The 21,004-nt window shown below is 36.1% G+C and overlaps 8 protein-coding genes across 8 annotated transcripts; 1 reads left to right on the forward strand and 7 right to left on the reverse strand. All coding sequences in view use genetic code 12, as the record gives it.

Moving 5' to 3' along the window:
• Nucleotides 1-18: 18 nt before the first annotated feature.
• DEHA2E01430g (DEHA2E01430p) lies at nucleotides 19-2,454 on the reverse strand (the record flags this gene model as incomplete). The annotated part of the gene is made up of 1 exon (XM_459389.2): nucleotides 19-2,454. The coding sequence occupies one exon, from the start codon at nucleotides 2,452-2,454 to the stop codon at nucleotides 19-21; it is 2,436 nt and encodes an 811-aa protein (XP_459389.2).
• A 261-nt stretch (nucleotides 2,455-2,715) lies between these two features.
• On the reverse strand, nucleotides 2,716-5,628 carry DEHA2E01452g (DEHA2E01452p; the record flags this gene model as incomplete). Its single annotated transcript, XM_002770343.1, has 1 exon — nucleotides 2,716-5,628. The coding sequence occupies one exon, from the start codon at nucleotides 5,626-5,628 to the stop codon at nucleotides 2,716-2,718; it is 2,913 nt and encodes a 970-aa protein (XP_002770389.1).
• Nucleotides 5,629-5,866: 238 nt separating this feature from the next.
• On the forward strand, nucleotides 5,867-7,937 carry DEHA2E01474g (DEHA2E01474p; the record flags this gene model as incomplete). Its single annotated transcript, XM_459391.2, has 2 exons — nucleotides 5,867-6,679; nucleotides 7,143-7,937. 2 exons carry the CDS (start codon nucleotides 5,867-5,869, stop codon nucleotides 7,935-7,937), a joined length of 1,608 nt encoding a protein of 535 aa, XP_459391.2.
• A 159-nt stretch (nucleotides 7,938-8,096) lies between these two features.
• Nucleotides 8,097-9,599, reverse strand: DEHA2E01496g (DEHA2E01496p; the record flags this gene model as incomplete). The annotated part of the gene is made up of 1 exon (XM_459393.1): nucleotides 8,097-9,599. The coding sequence occupies one exon, from the start codon at nucleotides 9,597-9,599 to the stop codon at nucleotides 8,097-8,099; it is 1,503 nt and encodes a 500-aa protein (XP_459393.1).
• A 305-nt stretch (nucleotides 9,600-9,904) lies between these two features.
• DEHA2E01518g (DEHA2E01518p) lies at nucleotides 9,905-11,137 on the reverse strand (the record flags this gene model as incomplete). Its single annotated transcript, XM_459394.1, has 1 exon — nucleotides 9,905-11,137. One exon carries the CDS (start codon nucleotides 11,135-11,137, stop codon nucleotides 9,905-9,907), a length of 1,233 nt encoding a protein of 410 aa, XP_459394.1.
• A 217-nt stretch (nucleotides 11,138-11,354) lies between these two features.
• On the reverse strand, nucleotides 11,355-13,046 carry DEHA2E01540g (DEHA2E01540p; the record flags this gene model as incomplete). Its single annotated transcript, XM_459395.1, has 1 exon — nucleotides 11,355-13,046. One exon carries the CDS (start codon nucleotides 13,044-13,046, stop codon nucleotides 11,355-11,357), a length of 1,692 nt encoding a protein of 563 aa, XP_459395.2.
• A 216-nt stretch (nucleotides 13,047-13,262) lies between these two features.
• On the reverse strand, nucleotides 13,263-13,925 carry DEHA2E01562g (DEHA2E01562p; the record flags this gene model as incomplete). Its single annotated transcript, XM_459396.1, has 1 exon — nucleotides 13,263-13,925. One exon carries the CDS (start codon nucleotides 13,923-13,925, stop codon nucleotides 13,263-13,265), a length of 663 nt encoding a protein of 220 aa, XP_459396.1.
• An 825-nt stretch (nucleotides 13,926-14,750) lies between these two features.
• Nucleotides 14,751-20,741, reverse strand: DEHA2E01573g (DEHA2E01573p; the record flags this gene model as incomplete). Its single annotated transcript, XM_459397.2, has 1 exon — nucleotides 14,751-20,741. The coding sequence occupies one exon, from the start codon at nucleotides 20,739-20,741 to the stop codon at nucleotides 14,751-14,753; it is 5,991 nt and encodes a 1,996-aa protein (XP_459397.2).
• Nucleotides 20,742-21,004: the final 263 nt, after the last annotated feature.

Raw genomic sequence — 21,004 nt, forward strand, 5'->3', positions numbered from 1 at the left:
TCAGAAGCGTTTTCAACGTTAGTCGGTGTCAGCTATATGATGCTTCAATCTCTCTATATTTTCGAAATCGAATAGGGCCTTTCTCAAGGGCTTTTTCATTTTAAATGTTGAGGTTAATTTATTATACTCTTGTTTTGATCTTTTATCGCCCTTTAATGCTGTATTATCTCTTCCGAGATGGTCAAATAAATACTTTCTTTCTCGCGCATGTATATCGGTGTATTGCTTAGTTAAGTAGTATTCAACCAAAATAAGATCGTCTTCCAATAATCTCAATACTTGAGCATCTGTCATTTTGGAGATTCTTAGTAATAGTTTGTCCTTATCTATGTTTCCCTCGTTGTTACGGATCTCGGTTTCGTCGAAGACATCAGCAATTTGTTCTTTTCTCAACCATAGGTTGATTTTGTGGACAAAATACCAATCATTGAACTCGTACGACGACAAACCCTTCGAATACTCAAAAATTAATCTATCAGTTATGGTCAGTGGTATGTAGACAGGGACCCCACCCATCATGGAGTATTTCAAAGGTGATAATTGTTCTAATTTGTAGAAGTGCTTACGACGATCGTTATAGATTTCTACTTGCTCGTCGTGAAACCCCTTATCAATATTAACTAACTCATTATTGACATACTCCTCTGGTGTATTGGCTTTCGATTTACTCAAACCTGTAATATCAATATAAATTCCAGAATCAATATCAACGAATCTTGCATCAATATGATTTGACTGTTTCGAAATGCCTCTGTTGTGAATATAGGTACCGACATCAATTAAATATTTGCCATAACCTTCTTTAGGGTCTTCAAGAACTAAAGTTTGATTATAGTCCTTAGCTAATCTTGCTAATTCCATCATTGGCATCTGTATATCAATATCAACATCGAAGGGAAACATTAAGCCATCCCAATACCAAGAAAGTAAAGGACCATGCATAATCCAGGTAATGATACCTTTTTCTTCAGCAAACCTATTCCAATTTCTCAACAACCTGTCTAAAATGATATTTGTCCTGATAATCAATTCAGATTTAGACCACCCGTTTCTTTTATAATTTAATGCACCATTGAAGAATCTCCAATCATAGTGCCATCCCCATTCATGATCACGATTTTTGTCATCATCAATTCTAATAGTGGCCATCTTGAAATACGTTGGTTCATTATCATCATTATAATTTGCGCAATCCTTTAAGCCATCGTAGTACATTCTTTCTTGTCTAGTAATATCAGCTAATGGGATATCACTCTTCTTTTCGTAAAAATTAATCTGCAGTGAAATCATCGCTGGTGGATAGTGAAACATTTCTTTGGTCAAAACCATTTCTCTTGAAGCTTTGGGATTCTTTTGCCTTCTTAAAATTTTGTACATATGATGTTTATCTTCTTCGTCTGGCAAATACTTAGGAGTAACCTTTTCTAATAAACCCTTTAATTCCTCAGTATGGTCAAATTTAAGCACAGTATCATCTTCAACCTTTTCGGGGTTTATATTGTTACTTTTCAAATAATTCGTAACCATATTTGATGTTGCTAATCTCAGATTATCAGATTGATCAACCATGAATTCAAATGTACCACCTTTCGCATCACCGTTCAACAAAATAACTCTATTAGGCTTTGGTAAATGCGTTAAAGCATATGCCTTTGATTCCAACACTCTAATATCGTTATATGGACGATCATCGTGACTCGAATGTCCATGGATAAGGAATCCTGGCAACTGCTCTCTATGCTTAAAACCCAATTCTTTAACTTTTTCGTCAGTTAACTTCTCATTCTCCAAGCAAAAGTAAGAAGTATCTGGGTTATTATTAGTACGATCCTTAATATATTGGCAAGTAATTCGCTCATTCATTGGTTTGTTTAATTCATCATTTAGTCTTCTCAAATCCATCCAATCTGCCCAGCTAAACGGTAACGTGATAGGTTTGACTGTCTTAAAGTCAATTTTGCCATACGAATCCGTAGAGGCAGTGCCACTTTGACTCAACGCCTGCTGCTTGATTTCATTAAGGTAAATGGATAACGTAAACCTTGGGTCATAGAATAGTTCGTTTTTGTTCTTCCATGAATTTTCGTCATCGTAAGTAGATAAAAATGGCTTGATAGAGACATCTAGCTCCGTTTCCGTTAACCCAGTCTGTGCCAACCAGAATCTATTCTTATCCTTTTCAATCTGTGCAAATTTCTTCTTAATTTTTCTCTGTAATGTCATACCATTGCTGTCTTCAGCAAGGTTATTTATTGGCTGTTGTGGTTGATTAGAATCATCACCCGATGTATAAGACGAATATACTTTGCTAATATCTTCAATCTTGTATTCCGTAAAATTATATATGGAAAAATACGTTACGTGTATTAAAACTATTGCTGCAATCAAGAATTTCGCCCACTTGACAGTAGTCTTCGAAGTGATTATTCTCGGCAATGAATAGTTCACCATCATATATTACCTGCCGATTTAACTAATATGTTAGATGGCTTAATTATTCAATTTCACTGAGCAATAACTTAGCCGTTAAACTAAATCAACTTAGCCCCGGTATGATTAAAATTTTCCGGGAGGGAAGAAAAAAAAAAGGAACAATACATGTTCGTCACGTGACTACAATCTGTCACACGGGCGATTGCTGCATTCGTCTGTTTATGGAGGGATAGTGGAGCTTTAAACCATTAATAATATGTATATTTTCTATATGTAATACGACTACTGTATCTTTGTCAATAGATCATCTAAATGTGTACGTAGTAGATCGTCAAATTTATCTATTTCACTCGTGCCGAAAGCATCTAGTTCTTTTTCTAGCTTACTCAACTTCATATGAAGATCCTTATCAAGAGCACTATCCGCATTAGCCTCTGATTCTTTATGTAATAAGTTGAAATCATCAATATCGTCGTCGTTGATTCCGAAGTCACCGCCACTGATTTCGGGTAACATGCCATCATTCACGTAGTTCCATTGATTGTCTATCGCATCCTGGGTATTTACCACTTCATCTGACTGAGCCTTTTTATTCAAATAATGTTTAAGAATTGCTCTTTTCTGAAGGGTTTTACTAATTTTTTGGTTTAGTTGCTGAAACAATATATTCTGGTCGACGTCTTGTGGCATGGCTGCTTTGAGGTCGATCGTGACCTTCTGTGGGTCAGTGAACTTGATTCTTAACATGAATAGGAATTTTTCAATCCATTTTATAATGTTCAAGAATAGCTTCTCGTCGTCCTTGACGTACAAATTGTGAATGAAGCCCCACAATACGTTTTCGTGTCTGTCAAACACGGCTCTTGATCTTTCAAATATTTCAAACGGGCTCATGTAATACATATCTCCTTCACTTAATTGAGTTAACTCGTTTAGTAAATCATCCATAAATCTTTGAAAGTCTTTGAAAACGAGGTGTATGTCACATTTGGCAAATACGCGCATCAATGGCTGATAGAAAATTGTCAAGAACTTCTTGATTAATTTAGTTAGCTCTGGTTCTTGCCACAATTGCTTCATAAGATCTTTATCCTTCTTCCGAAGCAAAATTAGCCAGTATTGCTTTAAATTGAAATACAATTCAGATTCGGACAATTTTTCTTTGTCATCAATCTCTTCGTAAGACTCATACGACCTCGCAATATCATTATAAGTATTTTGATCTTGCGCATTCAAAACAGGCTCAAGGCTGTCTGTTGATAATAATGTAAGCAATAAGTCTTTCCCCGAATCCCTGGAGTCTTCTTTTATCTCCTCTACTACGGAATCATCAACTATATTAACATAATTTTCAATTCTCTGTAAAAATGGTTCATATTTCATGTTGCCTGATAACTTTTCTTCTTTCAAATTTTTCAATTCTTTCTTGAAATCATTTAGGTCTTCGTCTAAAAGCATTATAAACATCAAAGACAATAAATTCCTTGCCTTTGTTGATTTAGACGCATCTGATAATTCTTTCGAGCCTGAAAATCCAAACAGGGGTAACGAGAAGGACGGAAAATTTGCTAATAATAAATCAATAATTCTCGATACCATTTTCATTGGATTGGTGAACTTTAATATGCCGTATACTATATTATATGGAAAAAGTGCATGAAACTTTCTACATTTCAGCAACCACTCACTCGAATTATCTACACTTAAAAACACTTGGTACAATGTTGCAGCAACTTCTAGCTTTGACCATTCCACGAATGTTTTTAATAAAGGTGACAAATTCTCCACTTTCGGCGATTTTCCAATTTCTTCAAATATCTCTGTTAATGCTTCCGGGTTCATTATCAATTTCTGTTTAAATTCGTCAAAATTTTTTCCCAACTCTAAAATGGCATTGGCTGTTTGTTTCTGGAATTCGAACTGGGTTTCGGCTTTAGCCTTTTCATGCTGTAATCTATTTTCGTAATCCTGGACTTCAGTAGGAGATAATTTTCCATATTGCAAATGTGGATTAAATACAAAATGATGGAATACATCGGAATGAATAATTTCATTGTGTTTAATAAGGTTGTTTAGATAGCCTCTTAAAGCTAATCTAAGCTTTTCCCTAGCCAAGCTTTGGGGTTCAGGTGTAGCAGACGTCGAGTTCAGAGAAGATGCCGTCTTAAAAGACAGATCGTCATGATTATCATTTTCAAGCGTATCAAAGGAATCGCTACGGGGTAACGATTGCGATGATTCAAAATCTCTCTTCTTTAATACTCCATCATCACGTTTTAACTTCTGTGGTAGTTTTGGCACGTCGGTAGACATCAACCCCGGGTACTTCTTCTTGAGGTCGTGTTCAAGCTTTTTGAAATCGTGGTATGGTCTTGGTATAAAATATGAAGTATAATGGTATGTACCTTCTTTATCTGTTTCTCTTTTAGTAAACTGAATAACAAATTCATAGTTATGTCTTACAGGATTACTATTATACGGTGACAATCTAGAAACTTCTTTGAATATGTTCCATCTCGATGCGCCAGCGGAATCGGAGCCGGACCCATTCTGTTCCTTAATGTGTTTGACTGCAACTATATTCAAATTCAAATCGTTCGTAAATTTCATCTTTTCATACTCATCCAAACCACCAAAGTCTTCCAAGGACACACCATTTTCTAGAGAACTTGGCTTCTTTCGTATTTTATCCAACGCCCCCGTTTCCGAAGGCTTTAGATGCTCATTATGTAAATATTCCAAGTCCTGTCGGGTGATAAGCATAGAATTGAAAAACAAGAGTAGACTCGACAACATCTTCTTATTAATCTGTCTTCTTTTGGTCGTATTATCCTGTCTCTCTTGGGAATCGGAAATATCCTTCAGATTGAAACTTTCGAGGAATTCTTGCACCGTATCTTGCCAAAACGACAATTGGTCCTCAGCCTTATTACTGACAATAAACGGGAATGTACCAATAAAACTGTTGAAAAAAAATCTTAGCAAAGGAAATTGGTACTCTTCCATTTGGTCTGGTGTATACTTAAACGGTGGTCCGAATAATTGGCAACAATTCGGTTGTGATAGCAAGTGGAGTTCATGGGTCAACCGGTTCTCTAATAAATACTTCTTCAAGAAGTGCTCCTGAGTGGGATTCAATTCATTGATAATATCATTATTCATTTCAATGACTATTTCAGGAGTAGTATTAGCCATTCTCTCCTTTGCTATAAAATATATTTGCTTATCGTTTAGCCCATACTATAATTAATCTGTACCACAGTCCGTGTCTGCAGGTTATACTGGAGACATCGCCGACATTTTTTTTTTGGTGATGGGCCTAAATTTTTTTTTTTCTCAGATGCCTCTTCTTTATCATTGTAAACTTTTTTATAAATTGTTTTTCATCTACTAGGAGTAACAATTTAGTATATAACAAGCATTTATATTTGCAATGGGTACTCAAAAGAAAGAAAAGTCGAGAAGAGTGAGGCAAAATGATGTGAGGGATGGTAACCTTCGTGTCAAAGGTGAAAATTTTTATAGAGATAGTAAGAAGGTTAAACATTTGCAAATGTATAAAACTGGTAGAGCGGTTCGTAATGCTAAGGGAGAAATAATACAGGCTGCTGCTTTACAAAGTACGGACTTGCCTACAGCTCGTGTTGATCCAAATAGAAAGTGGTTTGGTAACACCCGTGTTATTGCACAAGATGCGTTGAGTCATTTCAGAGAAGCTATGGGGGATAAGAAGAACGATTCATACCAAGTTTTATTAAGAAGAAATAAATTGCCTATGTCATTGCTTGACGAAAAAGATCAAACTGAATCTCCTACTCTGAAAATTTTAGAGACCGAGACGTACGAACAGGTTTTTGGTCCAAAACAACAGCGTAAGAAGCCAAGATATTTGGCGGTGTCTAATTTAGAAGAATTAGCACAATTAACAGAAGAAGATTCTAAAACCTACGAAGAAAAGCAAGAATTAGATTCTACGCTAGGCTTGATGGGTGGTTCGATTTTGGACAAGGATGACTTCACCCAAGAGGCTAAGGAAGCCATTTTCCACAAGGGTCAATCTAAAAGAATCTGGAATGAATTATATAAGGTTATTGATTCTTCGGACGTGGTTATTCATGTATTGGATGCTAGGGATCCATTAGGAACCCGATGCCAATCGGTTGAAAAGTATATCAGGGAAGAATGTTCTCACAAACATTTAGTCTATGTTTTAAACAAGTGTGACTTGGTACCAACATGGGTAGCAGTACGTATAAGATTACTTTGTCATTTTATTATGTTGTGTGGATTTTTTTCATTTTCCAATTAATTTTTTTCTTTTTTTGTTTTACACCAAAGTCTTTTGTCAGGGTGATACTTCTATTGATATTTATATCAATGATATCCAGAATATTGCCTGTTACGCCTTTGGAATAATAATACTACCCGCCCATGATCCTAATTCTTGTTTCAAGAATTGGTACTGGAATCGTTTTGGTTCTGGTTTCGTTCATACTTTGTTGATAGTTTTTATCGACGTCTTTAGGGTAGTATCGGGATCTTCTTGAGTTGAAACTATTCTTGTTAAAGCTTTGCTTTGACTTCTGGTGAATTTTTTCGTAGTATAGAAACCGACATTTCTTCTTAAATTCTTATATTGAGCCCACATTTCCACAACATTATAAATGAAAATTTATTATCACCAACTCCAAATACTAACATTAATTTAGGCTGCATGGGTTAAGCATTTATCTAAGTCATATCCAACTTTGGCGTTCCATGCTTCCATTACTAATTCTTTTGGTAAGGGATCATTAATTCAATTATTGCGTCAGTTCTCGTCATTGCATTCAGATCGTAAACAGGTATCGGTTGGTTTCATTGGATATCCAAACACCGGTAAATCATCGATTATCAACACTTTACGTAGAAAGAAGGTTTGTACTGTCGCACCAATACCCGGTGAAACAAAGGTTTGGCAATATATTACTTTGATGAAGAAGATATTTTTAATCGATTGTCCAGGTATTGTTCCTCCATCCCTGAAAGATACCGAATCTGATATCTTATTTAGAGGTGTTGTCAGAGTCGAGCATGTTTCGAATCCTGAGCAATATATTCCAGACATGTTGACTAAGTGTGAACGTAAGCACTTAGAGAGGACGTATGAAATTAAGGGATGGGCTAATTTTGAAGAAAATCCAGAATTGTTAGAAACCGCTAGTACTCAATTCATAGAATTGATTGCAAGAAAAGGTGGTAGATTATTGAAGGGTGGTGAGCCAGACGAAAGTGGTGTTTCGAAACAAGTGTTAAATGATTTCAACAGAGGTAAGATTCCTTGGTTTGTACCTCCTCCAAAAGACGAAGAAGAGAAAAGCGGTGAAGATAAAAAGGCATCGTATAAGAGAAAAAGGGCTGAAAGAGAAGAGAAGAAAGAAGCCAAGAAGCATAAAGCCGAAGCAACCGATGCAACCGATGCAACCGCGACCGATGATGGTCAATGGGAAGGAATTAAAGATTAACGTGTGAACATTTTATAGAACATAATATGTACAGTAGGGTATTTAATTTAATTTAGTTCGATAGTGTATTAATGCTTCCTCTAGCGATACTTAAGTAAAAACACAAGAAATGAAAATAATACAAGGAATTTATTAATTCTACTAAATATAAATGTATCATTAGAGTGGTCTACCGAAGTGAACCACACCACTCTTAGCTGAAGTGCCTGGCGTAGAAGGGGTAGTATTCGAGACTGAACCATTTTGTTGTGTCATTTCACTCGTTGAGCTTCCATAGACACTACCAAGTCCCCAAATTACACCCTTAAATTTCTCTAAAATGCTATTATCATACCCTGCTTGTCTCAATAATTCTTTGAAACATTCCATGGATAAATAAGCATGTAACGTAGATGTCATTTGTTGGTGTTGCTGGCCAGGGAAATGTGAATTTGAAGATGCAAAGTATTGACGAATTACCGGAGAAATTGGTAATAAATGTAATTCTTCCGCCAAATATTCGATGGAAGGTTTATTGTTAGATATCATGTTCTTGGAACTGTCACTGTTGGAACCACCGGTTGGCATTTCAACAGAATTACTGGGCCCATTATTAATAGAGTTTCCATTAGATTTGCTATTATTGGAATTACTATTGTTATTCGAGAAATTATTCACTAATTGATTTCCAATTAACTTCAAATCATAAAAGTTTGGAAAATATTTGGAACACCACCAATAGAAATCCTTTTCGTCAAGTGGAAGGTTATCATTAATTAATAAGCTAATAAGAAAACCTAAGTCATAACCAGCGTGATAACTTATCCAATTAATAGACGTATCCAACAATAAACCACTCTCTGTAATTAATTCAGCAAAAGCAAAGTGTGGTATACCTTGTGTCATATGTAATTGAAAATTAATTTGAGAGGTTTGGGATAACATTGTTAAGTGTTCTTCATTGTACATTTCCTTCGTCAAATCGTATAAGAAGTTAAATTGCCAGATTATCGATGAACGGATTTCATTATTCTTGTTAACCTTTGTCACGCATAACGATAATTGAATCAAGTTTAACAAATCAGAATTTGATCTCAATGTCTGGAAATGGTAATCTGAAGACGATTTAAACGTACCAACTGGCCTTGCCACAATTCCCGGAATTTCTTGATGAATGGCAATGTACACAGGAGACGACTTATTATCATTAACAAACGAACGTAAAGCATGAAATTCTTGCTCCAAATTATGCGACCATACTTCTTTGATTATTGGAACCTGTTGTTGCTGAACAGGATGATTATGTTGGCCTTGAAGTTGCTGTTGGAATATTTGTTGCTGGTGTTGTTGTAATTGTTGCTGTAATTGTATCTGCAACGCAGTGTTCACTGTTTGGTTCGATGATGTTCCTGCCCCAGCGTTTACACTACCACCAGATTGATTTGACGCATTTATTGCCGACAATAATGGGTTTGTGCTAACTTGACTAGCATTAGGTGTCCCTAACTGCTGCTGTGGTTGTTGTTGTAAGTGATGATTTAGTAATTGCTGTCTTTGTTGTTGCAACTGTTGTTGCTGTTGTAATTGCAATTGCGATATTTGTGGCGATTGAACACTAGCGTTCATAGGTTGCTGTGACTGTTGTTGTTGCTGTAAGTATTGAAGATGGGGATTGATATTCATTTTTTGATACTTTACTGCTTATTACCAACTGATATATTTATATCTCTATTTTCTGAAATTAATCTTTCGGAATTGACGATAAATAAGTCTCAATTTATCTCCAACTAAATCCAATACACTAGGTTTGTTTCACAATATAATACACGGCTAACAGCTAAATTGATTTACCTTATTTCTAGAATTATTTGAAGGATAAGAAGAACGTTGGAAAAAAACTGAGCTCAGTGGCAATTTTGTGTAACTTTCATATTTACTCGAGTCCTATGAAGATGTAGATTCTATTATTACAATTTAACTATATAGACTTATAGCTGCTCTCTGAAATTGGTTGGATTACCCAATCTTGGACCATCCCTAGGGGCTGCAGAATTATTTTGTAAAAAATTGTGATCACCAATTCTTCTTGGTTTGATTAAATGTTGTAACAAAAATGCAATGCCCAATACTAAGCATATAACTGCCACAATAATATAAATTACACCCAAACTCATATTACGGCCACCAAATATAGAATTTGTAGTTATGACCATGGTCTTGGTACCACCAAATATAGATACCGGGTAATTCATTTCAATTGAAATCTCATAGGTACCAGATGACAATGTTTCAGTTTCATTCTTTCCATATAACTTGTAGAAGGTTGCTAAGCCGGCCGTTCTCATCCAATTTTGGAGATGCTCCCATGTGGCTAAGTCTGGCAAATTATCCTGGGTGTAGCCATCTGGGTACATTTTGTACCAATTTGGAGGCGGTACGATGTCTTTCGGATCGTATTTTGTCTTTTTGTACTTATGATTACGATCCGACGACCAAGAGATTTCTTCGTCTGTCAATTCATATGTTTCGTTATTACTCCCACTTCTAGCGTTCAAAAGCACAGGACTCGAAATCGTATCGTTGAAATAGGAATTTGAAATTAATCCACATGGGTAAACAATCTTATCATCTATGAATCTTAATGGCTTACAACCATCTGACAAATCACCTCTGGTGACAGCGATTCCTTTCAATTGCTCCAAATCGTACGATTCCACGTACTTACGGTGATTTTGAAAGAAATTCGTCAACTTGTAATACAAATAAACCGGTGGCTTTATATCTTTGGGTAAATTGAAACGAATGAGGCAAGTTTGTTTCAAATCATCAAATTTATCAGTTGAATTAACCACCTTCCATTGGAACTCGGGATCATCGTTCTTCTTCTTGAAGTGATGGGAAGTGTACTTTCCTGGCACTGACTTAAAATCGTCTGAATGTAGCGAATTGCAATGACTATAATCAATAGACAACACCTCAACGTTATACACCGTGTTAATAATAGCGATACCTAACGGTGCAAATATAACTGTTAGTATTAGTAGCAAGGGTATTACTGATTTTGGAGTAAGTAATGGTTGCCAGGCTTTAAGTCTTTGTTGTCTAAATGCAGTATTTGGTGGTTTACGGGACTTATGTATACTGGATACATTGTTATTATTGAGTTCATCATTATCATCATCATCTGAATCAGAAGTCCTTCGGTTACGCAAGAAATTCATTACTATACAATCAGTTGATCTATAGTTTCCCGCCGATCTAATATAAATATCTAAATTATATCATTTAATCTAAGGCTGTGAATTGTGAGTACAGTAACGACGAGTCGTGTAAAGGTCCTAATATGAAATTTTTCCTTTTCTATAAGGTTGGATATAACTCTATATACTAAATATATGCTTTAAAATTAACAATCACTACTTAAATGACTAATATGAGCTAGTCCAAGTTTCTGGAACTTGATCTATTCTTCTTACTGTTTTGCTTTTTATCATTCCTGCCACGCTTTTCATTAGTGGTGCCATTACTGACTTTATCTTTAGGATTTTTTATATTAGCCTTATTGCCAGTATGGGTCTTAGATTCTCTAACTTCTAACTGGATAACATAGCCATCGACTTCTGTTTCTTTGGCTTCGAGTGCTTTCTTTTGTGCATCACCTTCTACGAAGTCACACAACGCGATATTGACAAATACTCTGAAAAATTTGATCTCACCAAACTTCTTAGTCAAATGATTCTTCAACTTGTCTTCATCGATATCTTTGACTCCACGGATGTAGATAGGGAACCAATCTTCTTTTTTATATTTACCGTTCGAAGTTGGTTGTGGTTGTTGAGGTTGAACTGGTGGTTGCGTCTGCTGCGTATGAGCCATAGGTGGGGTCTTCTTAACCGCAAGAGTGGCTGGGGTTTTAGCTGGAGACATAACTGAGGGTTTGGCAGATGGTGGGGGTTGCTGGGCAGCTAAGGCAGCCCAGGATATAGGACGAGAAGAAGCTTGAGAAAATTCTTCGTTAGTTGGTTCTGGTTTTTGTTCAGTTTCTGACTCTGTTTTAGTTTCGTTGTGCGAGTCGGACGTGGTAGTTTGAGTCTTTACTTCCGGCTTTTGTTCAGGTTTTTGTTCAGGTTTTTGTTCAGGTTTCTGTTTTGGTTTCGCTTCCGGTTTTTGCTCTGGTTTTGGCTCGGTCTTTTGTTCTACCTTTGGTTCAGCCTTTTGTTCTACCTTTTGTTCTACCTTTTTTTCTACCTTTTGTTCAGCCTTTTGTTCAGCCTTTTGTTCAGCCTTTTGTTCAGCCTTTGGTTCAACCTTTTGTTCAGTCTTTGGTTCAGCTTTTTGTTCAGTCTTTGGTTCGTCCTTAAGCTCGGTCTTTGGTTCAGCACTGATTTCAGATTTTAATTCGGTGTGTAGATTCTGTTTTTGCTCTGGTGCATTGGTTTCTGCTTTCTTAATATCCTTCGATTCCTTTTTTGCATCTTCTACTTTTTCTTTCTCCTGTTTTAATTCTCCATTTGAAGTAGGTGCGGCGGACTTAGGCTCTTGGGGCTTAACCGGTTTGATTGCCTCACCCTTCGTTTCTACAGCAGTCAGCTTTTCTTTGGACACTTCCTTTGGATCAACAATTATTTCTTCCTTTGTAGGCTTCTTGTATTCTTCGAAGTCAACAAACCTCAAATTATCGTTAGCAAGATCAAACGTGTTCTCATTTTTACCAGGACATAAGAGAAAAGTTTGAGTAAATTGCCAGAATGGTGAGTTATTCTTCGACCATTCTCCAAATACAACAATTAAAATCTTATCTTGCAAACAAACTTGTATATCGGCACTAGTAACTACGATTCTGTTGTTACCTTCTTTTAAGGCCGCATCGTTAAGAAAGCGCTTCTTGATCGCTTCAATACCACTGGCCTTGTGTAGGGTTCTTGAATCGTCGTTCTTATTTGGAAAATTAGCATGAGAAACAAACGCATTAGAATGGTATAACTTGTAGATACTTTCAATACTCTTATTATAGAAATCGTAGTACGACTCAATAAAATACCATCCAATTGAGGCTGCACGGTCGGATGTCAAAGCCTGTCCTTGGTTTGAAAGCTGAGGGGTACTTGGTGTTGCCGGCGATGTAGTCATGGTGTTGACGTGCCTATTCACTAAATAAAATACAAATATAATAGACTTATACGCTGTTGTTAATATCCATTACAGAAGATTGAAAAATTAGGTGCTCAATTTTTTCCACTCGGTGTTAACACGACTCTATGATTCACCCTACATAAACTAGTTATTAAGTATTTGTATGAAGATTTTATACACATATATAGTATCCATCTTGTATGTACGGGGCACCTATTGACATTCTCTTAATAATTCTTCTAAGATCTTGTTTTCTAAGTCACTTTTGTTGCTAACTCCATTGAAACTTTTGACTCCCATCCTTCTTAAAACCTCGATGGTCTTGTCTCTTGGGAAACCCATGTTTTCAAACTGCGTGACTATATCGTCATCGATTCCGTACAACGCTGAATCACTCAAATCGCTCTTGCCAGCTTTATCACCGTCCGAAGCATAAATTTTAGTCCAGTAGGTAGCCGTCTCTTCAAAACCCTTCTTGTTAGTCAAGTAATGCTTGGCAACTTCAGCGTCCTGGGGATCGTTTGGTTCTGGTGATTGCAACAATGATTGTAACGAAATTAATGAGCTCTTCAACGTCAAAATCGGGGTCCATGCGTCCTTCAAAATATCCAAACAAATGGCACCGGTGACCGAAGAAATATTAGGGTGATATATCTTGGTAGCGAACTTCATTTGTGGAGGCTTGAATGGATATTCATTTGGGATGTTAATATCGACTTGAAACAACCCTCCTTCGTATGGGGTACCTGGTGGTCCTCTGAAGAATCCACTTAAATGTGTCAAATCAGTTTCGTTAACTAACTGCAAAGAAACACCCGACTGTGTATCCTGACCACATTCTTCTAATTCCTTAGCAATTCTTCTAACACGGGACATAATGTAAAGATATATTAACTTATTACCGAGGTTTGATTACTTGTTCTTACTTGCTCAGATACCTAAATACTCGTAGTTGATTTTGTGGATGTCGCAATTTTTTTTTCCGTATTGCTATCAATGGAATATCAATGGCATATCAAAAGAATTGCAACCACAATGACTTGGTCGTTGATTGTATAATTCGACATTGACATTCGACTTTGACGACTGCATCGAACTTGAATATTTCGTTAACTAGGATTTCGTCGCTCCGTAATATGAGCTAATTTATCTCTGAGTCATGGGTTTCTGGTCCGATTCTTGCCCATCACTCTAGCCAGTGGATTACTACACATCACAGTTAGTCTATTAGTATTTGATTTTTCCTGTTATACAGCATGGAACATTAATCATTTTATATATAATGTAGCTCGTGGTGTTTTTGTATTGCAAAATCCTAAGCTACTAAATTCGTTAGATCACTTCAGTTTCCCGCGCCGAATCCAATGAGAGGGTGAAGTCTAAACAGTTTGGTAGTTCCTCCTAGAAAACGGTATTTTCTTGGTATGTTTGCAGATTATTCAGAGAAACGAACAGAGTCGATAGTGGAGAGAATCGAGGAAGCAATTATGACGAATACAAAATGGAACATGGGTCACTCTGTATTGGAAATTGCAACATTCTGCATAGCTGTGGTCGCTTTAGCGTTAGCTAGCAAGAAATAATCATACAGTGCGCTGAACTGCAAAGTTTTGTAAAGAAATAGGCCTTTAGAAAACAACATTCAGTAAAATAATTTATTAATATCAATGTAATTTACAATATAATATACAGTTTATAGATTCAAGAAGCAGGAGCTTCCGATAATGAAGAAGGGTGTGATTGAGTGGCCGATTGAGCCGGTAATGGTACGCCACCTTTGACGTTTCTTGCCAAAGCTTCAAAAACCACCTTTAATTCATTAGGCGCGGCCTTAACAAATGGCAAATCAAAGAAGCCGTAGTCACCGTTCTTTACCAATTCCGTAAATACGATGGTTAAGCCCCAAGGATGAGGCTTGTTGACAATATGTCTCTCTAATAAAACTCTAGTAATCAATTCTTGTACTGTAGTCTTGGTAGCAGCAGAACCCCAAATGGAGTTTGAGCTAAAGAAATGTAAAATGATTCCAATGAACCAATGGGTATGGCTGTTTGGATAACGCAATTGGTTAGCAATGGCATTTATTAAATGAAACTTGAATTCCAGAGAACCATGGTTCATTAAATCCACCAATAACGTCACATTCGATGATTTAGTATTGAATCCCCTATTATTTGGTAATCTATCCGCAACTGCTGATATACCAACGTGTAATACCAAAGTATTAATCAATTTTACATTGTAGTGAACAGTATCGAATCCAAAATCAGCCAGATCTCTAGGGTGGTTTAATTTCATGCCAGTATATATACTTCTCATTAAAGCAGGTGCTGGAATACGCAAGAAGTTATCAACTGGTTTTTTCAAACCAACCTTGACTAAGTCTTCAACCGGCTTGTATGCAATAACTGGCGAATCGTGTATTTCAGGTAATCTTTCTACCTTTAAGCCTTGAGTAAAAGGATCGATAACGGGAATATTCGACGGAGTAGCTGACAAAATTATATTTTTCAACTGAATGTAATTATCAGGAATAGCTGTTACTAATTGATAATGACATTCTACCAAGAATTCAGGATAGTCATGAGCCAAACCAGTAAAGATTCGATTAATTGCTTTAAAAATAACATTAATAACATCATGCTGAACAAATTCGTCTTTCGAATAAATAGATTCAAACTTCAAAATACCTGTCAATAACTTGACAACAATGCTGTAGCCACGTCTTTCTGGTAATTCAAGCAATCTTGGTAAAAACATTCTGTGACTAACCAAGAATATCCAAGCAAAGGTAAACCCAGGATAGACAATAGGTTGAAGTGAGTTGAAAACTTCGCCGATGAACGGATAAAATTGATCATCTAAGTGGATAGTAGCCTTTTCGTCTAACATTGAAGCGTCGTTCCAAGTGCATAATAAGGACGAGAAAATTCTAAAGTAAGCACGCTCGTTCCAGCTTCCTTTGAATGTTTCATGATCATTCGTCAACACCAAAATAACTATTCCGATAATATTTTTCAAATATTCAAGTGCTTCATAAGAATGCTCCTTTTCAAAGCTTAACACTATCTTTACAATTAGAATTGCCAATGCATCAACAGCAAGGTAAGTTTCACGTTGCGTTCTAGTTCTTAATTCATGTTCTGTAGCAAAAGATGTAACAGAAATTTCAGTAGCAGCCTTGAAAAAAATCTCAAAGTAATCTGGATCCGTTAAAATTTCGTTATGCAATAAGCTTTCAATGAATTGAGATTGCAACGATTCACTATTGTCGCCATGGGCCAATAACTTGATCCATTCTGCGAATATATAGCCCATTTGACCGTAAAGCTCAGGCTGTGTTTCTGTCGCCGTTGATGAAGGAAGCGCTGACTTGTCTAATAATTCAAATAAGTTGTCACGAGCTTGTTTAGCCAATTTATGTTCTTCTGTTGAATCATCACCATCATATTTAGATAATGCATCCAAAGTGAAGCCAAATTCTGACCTTAAAGCAATCGGTCTTAATTCCTCTGAACTGAAAACATTCAATAATAAATTAGCAGCAAATTTAGCTACAACTGGACTGTTCGACTCATTAATTAGCCTTCCAATTGAAGCATCTAATTTGATTGGTTGAACTAATTGAACTCTCAATAATGAAAAAATAACAGGCATGTTAAATTTCCTTTGATCTGAAGAATGTACAAGCCACCAAGTAACATCTTTAGCCGTAGAAGGGGAGTATTCACATAACTTATCTAAAACAACAACATAAATTTCATTACTCATTGGGTTTTCATGTCCTTGCGTAAAAAGACAATTAACAGTATATTGTGCCGCCTTCAATAATAATTCGGGATATTTCAATGCATTACTTTGAGCTATAGTTAAAGCATGTGTCAAAGCAATCATAATTGGGTGCTCAGGTGTAAGTTCTGCCAATTGTGTCTCCTTTGCATCTTTTAATAATTGAATTGCCTTTTCACAATTCTGTGTTATTGCTGTAAAGAGTTGATCAATGGAAGCAGTTGTGTCTTCTTGTTGTAAAAGTGATATTTGCTGTTGAGGAGTTAATTGTCCGACAGGAACTGCAGCACCCATAACTGCTGGCGATGCTTCAGGAATAGTACTAGCAACAGCTTGAACAGGAGCCTGTCCACTCAAATTCGAATCAGTATTCGCTACCGGTCCATTTGTACCAAAAGTTTCATATATTCTTAATTGACTGGCATTAAGACCATCTTGTTTCAACCCCAATGGTTGTGGTAACTTTAAAGCATAATCAGATGTGCCTTCTTCTATAAAAGGCTCGTTTGGATTGCGCTTCTCACGAATCAAAATATATTTCTGCATTTTTTCATCGATTAATTCGCTTATATTACCAGCTGCAATTTTATCCACAATCTCTACGCATAAATCAACATTGCTTTGGACAGCCAATGACAATTCCGCTAATGGTAACTCATTAGGGTTGATTTGATTGCCAAGAAGTTGTAACATAGTTGCTTCGATAGTTTCACTTAATATTTTGCGCCCGCTGCAAACAACCATACTATGGGACAATTGATAGGCTAAGTTTTGATAACCCTTGCGGAATTTGGCAACATCTGGCTCACAAGCAAAATCCTTTCTGATCATAGCTTCTGTAGTAGTTAACACTGCTTCAGAGACTCTACTCAAAATAGGAACTGCACATTCACGAACAGCACGGGATAATGAAGCTTGAAATGCGCGTCTCAAGTTAGGATTCTGAGTGAAGATTGTATTACCAATTAATGTACTAAATGAAGTATCCAACTGTGTCGTAGTTGGAGCATTTTGACCTGGAACAGTTCCACCCGCTGCAGATGTAACTTCATCAATACTTCCTCTGGCCTGTTGAAGAGCAGGAGGAACACCTTGAGCATGTCCTTGTTGTTGTAATTGTAGCTGTTGTAACTGCACATTTGGTCCCTCTGGAGCGAAAGGCTCTGAAGAATCAAGTGCCAACCTTGACATATCGCTTGTTAAAGTGACCGTCTCAGGGCGGATACCAAACATAGCCGCTAATGCAGTAGGGTTTGGGTTATGACTTCTAACTATAGTTGATGGTTCGATATCTTTGAGCTTCTTTTTAAATACATTTAATAAAACTTCAATTTCAAATTTTAAATTTAATTTCAAATCCGCACATTCATAAAGTTCTGCTAAGACTTTGATTATCCCTAGCAACCAGGGGTTAGGAAGATTGAAAATTTTGGAATATTGAGCTTGGTCCAAAATTCTACAAACAAATGGAATAATTAAGTGCAAAGACTTGAAATCAAAAGATTCAACTAATAAGAACTTTAATGCAATTTGATCTCTTCTCAAAGGTCTATCATTGGCTAAAGTAATTTTACCAAGCCAAGAACCTAAATTCTTCAACTGAACTCTTTCAATGGATGAATCCTTAAAATTCCTGATTATGTGCTCAGCTTCTTTCAAAGAGAAATTTAATACATATTCGTAGAAAATTGCATTGTCCAAAGTCTCAACAAGCGTAGCATATAGCTTATGATTATTTGGCTCTGCCTTCGCTCTATCCGCAACTAAGTAATTGGCAAACCATAAGAAGTAATTTTCTGTTAACAAATCTTTGATTTCAGGCAATTTAGATGCCAAATTATCATCAGTCATATTATTGACGAAGAATAACAATTTGTCTGAAATACTTTCAGCTGGCTTTTCTTGCTGAATCGAACCTATTTGCTTGTCTGAAACGGTAATAGATTGATATAATGGTGCCGAATTTTCTGGCGTTTTTGTTGATGCGCCAGTACCATCCGCAGATTGAGGTTGACTGCCTGATGGAGCAGACGACTCGGGACATGGAATTCCATTAGCTGCATCTTTTACTATTTGAAACATCTTGGCATGAGCTGATAAGGATTGACATTCTAATAAATGCTTACAATAAATTGGATATTCATGTAACCTAGACTTGAAGTTGTACAAAGATTGAACTGCAAATTTGAATAAATGTGAATCTTGTGGTTGATTGCATGATTCCCAGATAAAGTTTAGTGCAACCGTTAGAGTGGTACCCTGAATCAAATCTTTTTGTAATAAAGCACCAAATAAGAGCGAGGTAGATGCCAATGCAGTTAACGGATACTCTGAAAAAAATCTATACTCATCAAGTAAAGAATGAATCATACATGCGAATACATCTTGATCGTGTGGATTGTCACTTACTTTCATGCGAACTAGCATGTCGACAATATCTTTAATTTCCATTTCTTTGTTGTACATCTTAGAATAATAAGATTTCATTTCCTGTTCTACTTGAGGAGGAAATAAGTTATACTCTTCACCATTCGCTAAAATAGCTTCATCGTGACCACAACCAAAATTAATAAGTCTCGGATAAGTGGTTAAGAGCAGTAATTGCAAATTTTTCAATCTATCTGCATCAATTAGACCATTACTAGATTTCAAATTTTCCAACAAGTAATATACGACTGGAATCCTCAATACCTTGTAAAGATCATTATTAATCTGTGGCTGTTGGCTTCGCTCGTAATCTTGGGTAGCCCTAGCCTCTAAAATTTCCAACAATGATTGACAGAGTGGGCCTCTTTGTTGCATGTCTTGAAAATTGGCTTGAATAATTGGCTTACAATCATATCCATAATTAGTGGCATCGATCGCAAATGTTAATCCCAACTTAAAATTCAAAGGTAAGAGTTTCTCAAGTAATTCATCAATCAAGTCTAACTTCGTAGCTGTTTTAACAATTTTGTTAATTGCTTCCGGTGTTGCCCTTTTGGTGTAATAATCGATTAATTTATTAAGAGCCAACTGAACATCTAATTCCTTGAACTTAACCAATACTTTATCCAATGCTGGTGTATTACTGTCCATCAATAACGTGAACAATGTATCTATTAAGTCAATGATAAAAGTGTTCTTGTCCACAATAGTTAATGCTGCAGCGATTAAGTATTCCGGGTATACACGATAATCATGTTCAAATACCTGACTTAAATAAATATTTAACTTTCTTTCCTTTTCTGGAACCTGATTTTGTGTTTGTTGATTTTGTTGAGAAACCTTAGTCAAAACCAATAATTCTAATTTACCAATGTTAACAAAACGTAAGATATTTCTTCTTTGTTGCGGTTGTTTGTTGTCATCATTATCGTTATCATTATCGTCGTCGTTATCAAAGCAAAGTGTTATGTTTTTCAGCGCAGTCACATCATAACCACCTTGCTGTGGATCCAAAGTTTTTAAAATATATAACAACGTTTTACTAAACCACCAATCAAAATTCAAAAAGACGTCTATAATACCGACTTTGAAATCCAAGGATGACAAAAGTTGAGTGATATTTGCAACAGATGGTTGAAGATTTCTTTTGGATGAATCAAATAAATTTTCTTGAACATGAGAAAAAACTTTATACCAGTCTATATTAAACTTAAAATCCGAATCAATCGAACGTAAGCATGCCTGTAATTGTGCACCCTTAGCGTTGGCTTCCGGCAAATTGTTAGCTAACGTTAAACCGGTGACACCACCATTAGTATTTGATAACCCTTGAGATCCGGGAATCAAAATTTCTGCCAATATTAAAGCAATACTTTGATCTATTTCAGTCGGCTTCAATTGTAAGAAGGATGGCAATAACTTCTCAGGCAACAAATGTTCTGGGCCAATTTCGAGTAATAATTCTTTGAATGACATATTGAGAATGGACAGATAAAAGCGATTTACTGGTTGTATATCAGACTTGAAAGCTTTTAAAGAACTTAAAGTCAATAATTTGTTAACTAATGGGAAAAATGGAGTGTTTAAAATGTGATCTAAAACTAAAGTCCAATCAAATTTTGCTGGAAACTCTCTTGTCTTGATAACAGATAATAATTTAAGTGAATTTTCTTGAATGAACTGTTTAACAGGTTCTGTGTTTAAACTTTGAAATTTGATAACAATAATGAATGCTAAAA

This window comes from Debaryomyces hansenii, assembly GCF_000006445.2.
Source record: "Debaryomyces hansenii CBS767 chromosome E complete sequence".
Lineage (NCBI taxonomy): Eukaryota > Fungi > Ascomycota > Pichiomycetes > Serinales > Debaryomycetaceae > Debaryomyces > Debaryomyces hansenii.